Genomic DNA, 11,547 nt, shown 5'->3' with positions numbered 1-11,547 from the left:
AAGAAAGTAGATGATTGATGATTTATGACCCAAAACTGTCATATTCACAAACAAAAGACGATATTTAGTTGCATTTTCCATTGAAGAAAGTTAATTACTGATGTATTTTGAGAGATTGAAGCATAAACTCTACAATTCGAGTTACCAAATTGTCATAGTCAGAGGTTTCTTGTCGAATACGTGACACCCACATCCACACAAAAGTATATTAAATTATGCTTATTATTCAAAACGTTGATTAATGGTGTTCTTGTGGGTTGAAAGCATAGTTCTAAGCTATTCTGACTATCGTACTTGGAATGATTGTCGTACATCTGCCGACGCTTCTCCCCGCGCTGCCGATCGTTCCTCCTCAAGACAAGTGGCTGCCGGAGGTTATTCTGCCTTATTTCAGTCACATATATATCAAATAATTCCTAGCAAATTTTCTTAAGATATCTCAAGCAAAATCTAGTGAGAATCATGCCGGGTGTTATTTTCACCCACCAAGATGTAGCTAGTTTTTTTTTTTTTTGTGTGTGTAGGTGTTTATTCATGTCTATTTCAGCCTATTATGACCTTACTTATTATACAATTTTCTGTCATTGTAGATATAGAGGAGACCAAAGGGACGCCCAGGTCAGCCAATCCTGCTTGGGAGGACCGCCGGGAGTATGGACGGTGAGTGAGTGAAGCGAAGCGCCCCCCACGTGTATGCTCCCCATTAATTAGTTAGATATATAGATAGATAGATAGATAAATCATGAATATTCTGTTACATTTAGCGGCTTTTTTTCCGCTACTTTTTGTCCGATTGGCAACGCTGCTCAGTCCCGTCGTCTGTAGGTCCGCGGCACACGTGTTCCTCCTCCTCCTGACCTGACCTGTCCTCCTGAAGGGGCTCACGACGCCGGCGAGGTAGTTTGTGGAGGCCCTTCATGGTGACGCTGTACCCTGGACGCTGAGGGAAGTAGTAGCTGCTGCTTCATATATCAGTAGAGCGCCCTGTAGTAGGTGAAGGAGCCGCCCACAAGGTGTTCAGCCGCTGACAGGTGAGTGACGTTTACAGACTTATGGTAAAAATGTAAATTTTACCAGTTTTCCATTTCTAATCCAAACAGTATTATTGAATATCTTTGTTCTTGCTTTCCAGGGAGCCCAGCAGCCATGGCAAGGCCCGGCGCCCCCCGCAAGTTTTATGACTTTTCTGGCGAGGCGGGGCGAGGCGAGGAGGTGCCGGGCAGGGCCGAGAGGGACGCCAGGCCCGAGGAGCTGGTCAAGTTTGTGGCCGAGAACATAATAGGTGCTGAGGCTGTCTTCTCGTCACCCTTCGGCCCTCGCAAAGGTAATGGAAACTTGGCAAGGTCGGCAGTGTTTAGGTTAGCTATGTCATTATGGTCAAGCAGCTTAGAACCAAAGAAACTGTCTAGTGCATAACCACTATTTTGTTCTTTTTGCTGGCTGTCACTTGCCGAGGGTATTTTTGACAGTTAATGTACACTCTTCCAGTTGGTATATACCCATTTCTTATTTTTTATATATATATATATATATATATATATATATATATATATATATATATATATATATATATATATATATATATATATATATATATATATATATATATACAGTAGAAGTACCAGTTGAGGGGAAAAAAATAGAATATATAAAAAATACTGCAGAAACTTAAACTTTGGATAGAAAATGAACTTGTCAAAATCATGAACATTTATCAGTCTTTACTTTGGCAGTTGGGGGGATATTAACGAAAGTGTAGCCTACTAATTTCGAGATGCTGACTGCTTATTTCTGGACAAAATACGATGCTGTTTATCATGGAGATAGTATTTTTCTCCAGAAATCACTAAATGATTGACTTTCCAATGCCTTTTGTGGACTCACTGCCACAGCTGCAAAATAGCTTGCAGAGAGATTTAACTTGGACACCCGTGGGAAATCGAGGGTTTTGGGTGGGGGAGTGTATTTAAACTACTCCAACCAAGCTTTACATAACCTCCTAACCAGGGGGGGCCCTCCCCCCATGTATATGTGACTTATTTCTGCAAGGAGGTATTTCTCGCAACACCGGCTGGACCGCCGCCAGAGAAGGCTACGCTTTTGTGAATGTTATCCGGCAGTTGTTCCTTTCATCATATCTTAATTATCCTAATCTGTTTTTCCTGACAATCATATAATTAAAGAAATGTATACAAGTTGGCAAGCCTACTGTAATCCTTCCCTTCCCTTGTAGCCTTTTAATTTCAGTCTCCCTTCTCTGCAGTGGTGTACTGTGACTATACCGCCTCGGGCCGTTCCCTGGGCTTCATCGAGGACTACATCCAGAGCGAGGTGCTGCCCCAGTACGGCTCCACACACACCACGGCCACCGTCACTGCCCTGCAGACCACACTCTTCAGGTGCTGCAGGAGTCACTTCGTTATTGTGTCTGGTTCTGTACCCTATCTGATTCTCTCTCTCTCTTTTTTATTCCCATGGGTTTTACTACTGATGCATTAGTAAGGACAGATGTGTAAGATGTAGCAGGATATTAGCATAGTAACATTTCTTCTTCTTTTTGGGTTTTACAACTGATGCATTGAGATTTAGTTGTCTAAGTTTCCATGAAGTAGTGATTAGACATAAGTGTCAATAAAAGTAGTAGAGTCTAAATTGATCATTGTATGGGAGCATTATAAACATAGACTACAGCCGTGTCTTCAAACCCATTTGTGCATTTTTTTTTCATTTTACACCTTATTTTATTTATTCATTTTGTCTTACACTTCCTGCCTCACACAGACATGAGGCTCGTGACATCATCCGCAACGCCACGCAGGCCTCAGAGTATGACCGTGTTGTGTTTGTGGGCAGCGGTGCGACGGGGGCGCTGCACAAGCTGATCCACGGCCTGGCTCTTGATTGCCCGCCTGTTGTGATGGTGGGACCCTACGCCCACCACTCCTCCCTCCTGCCGTGGCGGGAACTCGGAGCTAAGGTGTGTGTGTGTGTGTGTGTGTGTGTGTGTGTGTGTAGAGTATTTTATGACGTTATGGTTACTCACAAAGTGCTATCTTCTCACCTTCCTTGGCCAAAGTCATGATAAATATAAGCAAGGTATTTAGGAAGGAATAGTAGCATGATTTAATGTATGCCAAAAGATTTACAGTGTGTTGTGTTGTGTTCTTTTTATTGCCTATTACGATATTTTTTGTTTGCCCTTGACTACTTACTTGGATGACTTGTTGATGTAATGTAGGCTAGGTAGGTTATATATGGCTCAGTGGCTTGGCATCAAACCCCCCAGACCACATTACCATAGCTGGGCACGATAACAGAAAACCTTATTCCCGAAACCGATAACTGATAATGGTAAACCTTATCGGTGATAACTGATATTCGTTAACTGGAGACACAAATATAGGCGATAACCGATATAAATCCACAATTCCGATACTAGGTAGCGATAAGTCCGATTGGCGAAAACGATATTATATTGATATTTCAAATAAAAAACATAGATGAATTCAAATTTTCATTATCTTTATTTAAAAAAAAAACATATAAAACCTGAAAACCACACCTTGACACGTACCTATGGACGGTAATACTAGAAACGCCTGAACCAGTGTTGTGTTATTTGGCGTCCCCACCGTCAAAAGCTGGCGCTTTTGTTTACAAACACTGGTCTCTCGTGAACTGTGCACACTCAGACCAGCAAGCGTAGACCTGTACAGTCTCACAAAGCTTTTTAACCATAATTAAGAGTTGCTGGAAGGCTGAATCAGACATACAGTACCACTACCACCATCCCCGCTGTTGCTAGAACGACACTGTATGAGTTGTATTTATATGTACAGAGTGTCGTTCTAGAAACAGTGAGGATGGTGGTGCTGTATGTCTGATTAAGCCTTCCAGCAACTCTTAATGTGTTAAAAAGCTTTGTGAGTATGTACAGTGCTACGCTTGCTGGTCTGAGCATGCGCAATTCACGAAAGACCAGTGTTTGTAAACCAAAGCGCCACCTTTTGACGATGGAACACCAAATAACACAACACCGGGTGCCTTCAATACCATGGCATGCTCACAAACGAATATGGAAAATCAAATTTGAAGCAGTGAATAATCATCTTTTGGGCAAAGTTAAATGATTTTTCTCTTTGACATATTGATTTTTGAGTCTAACATAAAAAAAAATAACCTAGTGTGTTAATGTTGATGATCTAAGTATGAAATCTCTTCATCGAAGATATTTCATACCTCAAAGTTTTTTCATACAACACCGGGTGCCCGGACCACGCATGCACAGTAGGGAGGAGACAATGTTTTTTTTCTGAGAGGCGGAAAAAAAGTAGCGATTATCGCTGGTTTGATTACAAAAGTAACGAAGATACCGATATATATTTAAATAAGTAGCGGATGGCCGATAACCTGATTTTGTTATCAGCGTTATAGCATCGTGATAACTTATCACGATAACGCCCAGCTTTGCACATTACCCATTTTCATAGTGTCTTAGTTATACAGTTTTCACAATTTTGCTTCCTACAATCCTTTCACAGTCCCGTGTGAACTTTGTTTCCTTTGTGGTTTCATTCGTAGCTGCAACCCTTACTCACACCCTCATCCACGTAGGTCATCCGCATCCGAGAGACGGCTGACGGAGCCATGGACACCCAGCACTTGGAGGAGGCTCTGGCCCAGCACCGAGGTGGACGAGGGCAGGTGATTGGATGCTTCGCCGCAGCTAGCAATGTGACGGGGACAGTGGTGGATGATGTTAAGGTCACCCAGCTCCTCCATCGCTACGGTGCGCTGGCGTTTTGGGACTATGCTACAGCTGGTGAGTGAGGTGGCCATGTGCTCTGTTTGGGGATGTTGATGTCTTCATATGTGCTGTTTCAAATAGTAGTTGTATAATTTTCAAGAGGGGAGTTTTACAACACCTCTCCACATGATTCTGGTCTCTCTGTTTTGGAACTTAACACCACTACACACTATTTGCAGGAGCAGTGTCAGTGGGCTGCCTCCTTTCCTCTAAAAATAAAAGGAAAAGGAAAAAAATTGAAGTAATGAGCTGAGGTATAATGTTGAACTACCTAATCAAAGGAAAAGATGTTTATGATTCCCCATTTTGTCACTTTTATTTTGCAACCCCAGCTCAGTTTTCCATTTTTCCCATTAAATACTGATTGGACTAGTGCATATGAATTAACTAACACACCCTAAAGAATTATTGTGTAAATGAATGAGTGTTTGGCAGCCTGTTCATCATTTATCAGCCACATATCTTCCCCTTACCCCCTACTTCTTCCCCAGCTCCATACGTTCCCCTGCGGATGAACCCCACTGTGCCGGGCGACACTGAGGGTCATGCCCACAAGGATGCTATTTTCTTCTCCATGCATAAGTTCCTGGGGGGAGTGCAAACACCAGGTGAGTTGCTGAGGGTTATTAATTCATTTTGCAGGAAGCTTACTAACGGCTGTGCTACATTAAGTTTAGGACAGAAAGAAGAGGAAACTAATGTGGAGGGTCTTTGTAGAGTCAGAGGAATCTTTTGAAAGGGGAGAATCACGACATCTTCAAAATTAAGCTTGATAATTATTTTTTCTTGTATTTTCTTATGTTATCTTTCAGGAGCTGTGTTTTGGGGTCATTTTTTATATCTGTTTTACCCCTGATCTGTCTCTTGTACCATTATAAATAAATCATAAGAGATGATACGTTAGCCTTGGTGGAGCTTCGAGTGAGGAACTAGTGTAAGGCCAAGCACTGATGCCTCCTCTGCTCCCTCCTCCCTTAGGTGTGCTAGTGGCCAAGGAGAGGCTGTTCCGGCGACGTGACCCGGAGGTGTGTGGCGGCGGCTCGGTCTTCTTCGTGTCCAGAGACTCCCACCGCTACCTCCAGGTGGGTCAGGGAAGGAGTGAAAAAACAAAAGAAAATGATGGAGGGGGAGGGAAAAAGAGTGGCAGAGGAGGAGGAGAAGAAGGAGTAGGGGTGAAAAAACAAAAAGAAAATGATGGAGGGGGAGGGAAAAAGAGTGGCAGAGGAGGAGGAAGAGGAGGAGGAGGAAAAAAATGACTAGGGAGAAAAAATGATGGAGGAAAGGAAGGAGGAGGAGGTAACTACAGTTGTCATTAGTGTTAAAATAATTAACATGAAAAATACAATTAGGTTAGGTTAAGTTTAGGGTATCTTCAAACACAGGATAGCCAGCACCTTATGGTATAAATCAACAAAGAATGACCTCACTTTGATGTTTAGAAAGTCTCATTAGTAAGGAAGCATATATGAATTTTCTGAGTGAAGACCTATGGTGTTTGTTTTGGTTTTGGTAGCTTATGTTAGGTTAAGTTTAGGGTATCTTCAAACACAGGATAGCCAGCACCTTATGGTATAAATCAACAGAGAATGACCTCACTTTGATGTTTAGAAAGTCTCATTAGTAAGGAAGCATATGTGAATTTTCTGAGTGAAGACCTATGGTGTTTGTTTTGGTTTTGGTAGGTTATGTTAGGTTAAGTTTAGGGTATCTTCAAACACAAGATAGCCAGCACCTTATGGTATAAATCAACAAAGAATGACCTCACTTTGATGTTTAGAAAGTCTCATTAGTAAGGAAGCATATATGAATTTTCTGAGTCAAGACCTATATTAACTGTTTTGGATTTTGTTAGGTTAAGTTTAGGGTATCTACAGACACATGATAGCCAGCACCTTATGGTATAAATCAACTAAGAATGACGTCACTTTGTTGTATAGAAAGTCTCATTATCAAGGAAGCATATATGAATTTTCTGAGTCAAGACCTATATTAACTGTTTTGGGTTTTGTTAGGTTAAGTTTAGGGTATCTTCAAACACATGATAGCCAGCACCTTTTGGTATGAATCAACAAAGAATGACCTCACTTTGTTGTATAGAAAGTCTCGTTAGTAAGGAAGCATATATGAAATTTCTGAGTCAAGACCTATAGTAACTGTTTGGGGTTTTGTTAGGTTAGGTTAGGTTAAGTTTAGGGTATTTTCAAACACATGATAGCCAGCATCTTATGGTATAAATCAACAAAGAATGACCTCACCTTGTTGTATAGAAAGTCTCATTACTAAGGAAGCATATATGAATTTTGTGAGTCAAGGTCTATAGTAACTGTTTGGGGTTTTGTTAGGTCAGGTTAGGTTAATTGGAGGGTGGCATGTGCCTCAATGGAGTCACTCAAACAATCCTGCCTTGTAAATTTTTCTCAATTCTCTAAGTTCCTGGGAATTTTACAACCCTACTTGCACCCAGGATGTAGAAACGAGGGAGGAGGGAGGAACACCAGCCATTGTGGAGGCAGTGCGGGCCGGCCTGGTGATGCAACTTAAGTCCGCCCTCACCCCAGCCTTCATCACCGAATGCAATGCTCACCTGGCACGGTAGGTTAGGGGGAGGGATGTGCTGGGGGTAATATTGCTGCTGTGGGTGTGTTTGAGCATTTGAAACAAGATGTATATTGTAAATTTGACGATATTTATGGGTAGTATCTTTTATTTGTTGAGTATATGGATGGCCCCAAGACTGTTTCTGATTAGGGAGATTTAATAGAGGTGCATATTTCCTGTACTTTGGTGAATCTAAGTCTTATTATTACGTACATTAGAAATTGCTCAGCTTTTTTATCTGAGTTTATTTATAGTATTTATTTTCTTAAGGTGTAATCTTTTTCATATTAACATTTCCTGAACTGTCTTTTTAGTTACTTATAATGAGTTGTATTGTTCTCTGATATTAGACATATACACTTGACACTGTGTTGCAGGGTGTTAGAGAACCTGGCAGGCAGTGTGGAGGAGCTAGAGCCACTTGGCAACCTCTCCAGCCCTGACCGTCTGCCCATCCTCTCCTTCGTGGTGCGTCACCCTTCTTCGGGCCTGCTGCTGCATCATAACTTTGTCTGTGCCGTCCTTAATGACCTGTATGGCATCCAGGCCCGTGGGGGTTGTGCCTGCGCCGGGCCCTACGCTCAGGACCTGCTTGGCATGTCTGAGCCCCTCACCCAGCGCTATGAGTCTCTGCTGCTAGAGGATCCTCGTCTCGACCGGACTCACCTTCGCCGCAGACAGGAACACAGTGACCTTGAGATGCTGCGGCCTGGCTTTGTGCGCCTTAACTTGTCCTTTGCTGCCAGTCCTGAGCAGGTGTGTTTCCATGCACTGTTTGTGGTGCTGCCTACTTCTCCCTGAGTCTGTTTATTGGCCCTAGATGGATTTGATTTATCTATAGCTCTGATGCACCACCCTCAGCCTAATTGCTGTGCACCACTTATTATATGAATGAGTGAGTGAGTGAGTGAATGAGTGAGTGAATGTGTGTGTGGGTGGGTGGGTATGCATGTGCGTGTTTTCGAATTTTCTCAAATATTCATCCACAAAACAATTTAAGTTAATGTCTTTTCGAACGGACATAAAAATAGATAAAGTAAATAAAAATGAACACTATACCTTTTGCACAGAAGCATAAACTCTTTCCCTTCCTTTGGCAGGTGGACTTTGTGGTGAAAGCTGTGTCAGAGGTGTGCCAAAATGCGTGGCGACTCTTGCCTCAGTATATCCTGAACCCAGAGACAGGAGAATGGAAGCACCACACCAACCTGGTCTTCAGGGGCCGACAGTGGCTTGGGGATATCTCCTATCGAGGAGGAAAATTTACCCGACCTGAGAGGACCTTCCCACCTGGCCAGCAAGACCCACCACCAGACTACACATTGTGTCTTGAGAAGGCCAGAGAGGTGTTCAGCCAAGCATCAAAGGTGAGGAGGAAAGGGGAGACAAACAGACAGACAGACAGCAAGGGATAGAGGCAAACAGACAGTGAGGGAGAAGGGGAGGGGGTCTTCCTTCATTTGTATTTTCAACCTTTTTGGAGATAGGATCGTAGTCTAATATCCATGTTTCTCCTGCAGGCCTCGCAGCGCCGCCAGCTTCCAGACGACACCATCCTGTTTCAAGGCGAAGCAGAAAAGTTACGCTGGTTCCTCCTCCCCAGTGAAGCCAAGACTATTCTGTTGGGGAGTCACACTTCCCTGAGCCAGTACCCTGAGGCACCCTTCACCCCAGTACAATACCCTCTGTCTGCGTCTGAGTTGAACAAGCGACCTGACTTTGTGTGGGAGGCAAAGGAGGAGAACTGGGTCATGAGGAGGAGGCCGTGGGGTGAGGTAGAGAGGTGTGACGTAGAGGATGGCAATGGAGTAAGAGAGCAAGGGAAGAGTGGGTCAACTAGCAAGGATGAAAAGAACGAAAGTGGACAGAGGACTACTAATATAAAAAATACAAACCATTCAGTGGCTAACAGGAAAACTAAAATTGGAGAGCATTATGATAGAAAAGACAACAAAGAGATAGTAAGTAAAGCTGAAGAAACCCGACCAGAGAATGAGAACCAAATGGAAACTCAGGCAAAGAATGAAGGACAGGAAGAAAAGGCCCATCACACAGAACAATGTAAAAATGAGAAAATCGAACCAGAGAATGAGAACCAAATAGAAACTCAGGCAAAGGGTGAGGAAAAGGAACAAAAGGTCCACACAGAACCTAACCTTAACTCCCTTATCTCAGTGACTAGTGGGGAGAAATGTGATGAAACAAAGGAGTCATCTCGGAGTCAGGATGAGGTCTCAGGAGAGGTGATGTGTGAGGGGTTGGTGTGCCTGAAGAGGAGAGGTGGCGGGCAAGGAACAGGGCAGGAAACGGTACAGAGGCCTGGCAAAGTGGTGGCCAAGTGGCACTCACCCCCAAAAAACATCTTCAACCCCACAATAGAGGTGAGTTAGTTGGGTTTTGTCTTTGTTAAATAATGTAAAGGTAAGTTAGTAGTGTTTTGTCTTTGTTAAATAATGTGAATATTCTATAAACAGTGAACTATAAATAAGCTTGCAACTAATATATTAACCTTGATTGTAAGTAAAAAAAAGAGGCAAAATTTCTTTGTATATTTCTACAGATAGTACAGCAAGGTAATGAGGCTTTATTTAAGTTCTTGAGCCCTTCTCTTTTTTCATTTTAATAATTAATCTTGGTCCTCCTGTTTTAGTTCGAGAGCCCTTTCCTCTTTTCAATCATGGTAATGGTTAATCTTGGTCTTTCTATTTTAGTCTGAGAGCCCTTTTCTTTTTATAAGCTTAGTAATAATTGATCTTGGTCCTTTTTAGCTCTTGCATTCCTGTTCTCACATTTAAGCCTCAGTCTTTTAAGCTTCAGTTCTTGTGTTCCCCTTCAGGCACTGACAGAGTTCGACATGATCCATGATGGTGACCGAGTGATGGTGTGCCTGTCGGGGGGTAAGGACTCCCTCTCCCTCCTGCACACACTCCGCCAGTACCAGTTCTATGCCCGGGCCCGAGGGATCACCTTCACCCTTGCCGCAGCCACCGTCGACCCCATGAGTGCCGCCTATGACCCCCAGCCACTCATTCCTTACCTGGCTAGTCTGGGTGTGCCGTACTTCTTTGAGCAGCAAGGTGGGGCAGACATCAGGAGCTTAACCTTTCCATTGCCTTCCTGTGTACTTGCCTGTATAAGTTCTTCATCTCCTTCATACCCCTTTGAAATGATTATCTTGGAGTCACTTGGTGAGGATGTGTCATATCTATTGAACCCTGTGTATTATTTGTAATTTCATGTATTATGAGTATTTATGTGTTTTTGTTAAAGTGGAAGTTCCTTTTTTATGAGCCTTTGTACCTCCCCAGACATCCTGAGTCAGGCGGCAGAACTACCAAACCTGAACTCCATCTGTAGCTTCTGTTCCGCATGAAGCGAGGGCGGCACGGCGGAACAACTACAATGTGCTTGCGTTTGGGCAGCACCTGGACGACCTGGCTGAGAGCTTCATGATGTCTGTGTTCCACAATGGTAGACTGCGCACCATGAAAGCTCACTACACAGTCAAGTATGTTAATTTTGCATTGTATTGTGATTCATGCTTTGCTTTATGCTCCCCATTTCCCCTACAACTTTACATTCTGAACCTGTTGCTTGAGGCTGACTGTTTCTGGCTTCACCAACAGGGAGGAGGACCTGAGGGTGGTCCGACCATTCGCATACGTCAGAGAGAAGGACTTGAGGAATTTTGCAGAGTCTCGCAAGCTGCCAGTCATCCCAGAGAACTGCCCAGCATGCTTTGAGGCCCCCAAGGTGAGGTTCAATGAGTGTGTGTGCATGATGCCTTCCCTAAACATCATAAAACTGTGCTCGGTGATAAGAGTGATAGTTTTAATGAAGCATGTAATGAGAGGGTTTATTTTGATGTCTGCACAGGAACGGCAGAGGGTGAAACAGGTGTTGGCCCAGCAGGAGGTTCTGTTCCCTGGCCTGTACTGGTCCCTGCGCTCAGCCCTGCATCCTGTCATGGCCATCAGCCGCACTGGTGTTGAGTCCACAGTGTTTGGCAAGAACGGTGTCCTGGCCACCTCAGGGAACAACAAGGCTCTCCCTCAGCACGATCCAGAGGAGGACGAAGAGGAAACTTAATACTGGTAAACTACAGACAAATATTGATTTCTTCCCTGTAGAACACCAATTGA

At 43.5% G+C, this 11,547-nt stretch overlaps 2 protein-coding genes across 2 annotated transcripts; both read left to right on the top strand.

Moving 5' to 3' along the window:
• Positions 1-824: 824 nt before the first annotated feature.
• On the top strand, positions 825-10,791 carry LOC126993636 (uncharacterized). Its single transcript, XM_050852806.1, has 13 exons — positions 825-1,031; positions 1,133-1,324; positions 2,264-2,399; positions 2,782-2,977; positions 4,615-4,822; positions 5,299-5,415; positions 5,786-5,889; positions 7,272-7,399; positions 7,783-8,161; positions 8,506-8,772; positions 8,926-9,786; positions 10,242-10,482; positions 10,714-10,791. Exons 2-13 carry the CDS (start codon positions 1,147-1,149, stop codon positions 10,776-10,778), a joined length of 2,880 nt encoding a protein of 959 aa, XP_050708763.1. The 5' UTR covers positions 825-1,031; positions 1,133-1,146; the 3' UTR covers positions 10,779-10,791.
• A 66-nt stretch (positions 10,792-10,857) lies between these two features.
• LOC126993635 (tRNA-cytidine(32) 2-sulfurtransferase-like) lies at positions 10,858-11,494 on the top strand. Its single transcript, XM_050852805.1, has 3 exons — positions 10,858-10,913; positions 11,032-11,158; positions 11,282-11,494. The coding sequence occupies exons 1-3, from the start codon at positions 10,858-10,860 to the stop codon at positions 11,492-11,494; spliced, it is 396 nt and encodes a 131-aa protein (XP_050708762.1).
• The last annotated feature ends 53 nt before the right edge of the window (positions 11,495-11,547 follow it).

The sequence above is a fragment of the Eriocheir sinensis genome, unplaced genomic scaffold (assembly GCF_024679095.1).
Source record: "Eriocheir sinensis breed Jianghai 21 unplaced genomic scaffold, ASM2467909v1 Scaffold647, whole genome shotgun sequence".
Taxonomy (NCBI): Eukaryota; Metazoa; Arthropoda; class Malacostraca; order Decapoda; family Varunidae; genus Eriocheir; species Eriocheir sinensis.
The sequence above is the reverse complement of the archived record's forward strand: the minus strand, read 5'-3'. Positions and strand labels throughout refer to the sequence as shown.

Coding starts and splice junctions, on each gene's coding strand:
- LOC126993636 (XM_050852806.1), top strand. CDS start 1,147: ATGGCAAGGCCCGGCGCCCCCCGCAAGTTTTATGACTTTTCTGGCGAG. Junction 5,416..5,785: donor GGGGGGAGTGCAAACACCAG/GTGAGTTGCTGA, acceptor CTCCTCCCTTAG/GTGTGCTAGTGGCCAAGGAG. Junction 9,787..10,241: donor TCTTCAACCCCACAATAGAG/GTGAGTTAGTTG, acceptor GTTCCCCTTCAG/GCACTGACAGAGTTCGACAT.
- LOC126993635 (XM_050852805.1), top strand. CDS start 10,858: ATGTCTGTGTTCCACAATGGTAGACTGCGCACCATGAAAGCTCACTAC. Junction 10,914..11,031: donor AAAGCTCACTACACAGTCAA/GTATGTTAATTT, acceptor CTTCACCAACAG/GGAGGAGGACCTGAGGGTGG. Junction 11,159..11,281: donor CATGCTTTGAGGCCCCCAAG/GTGAGGTTCAAT, acceptor ATGTCTGCACAG/GAACGGCAGAGGGTGAAACA.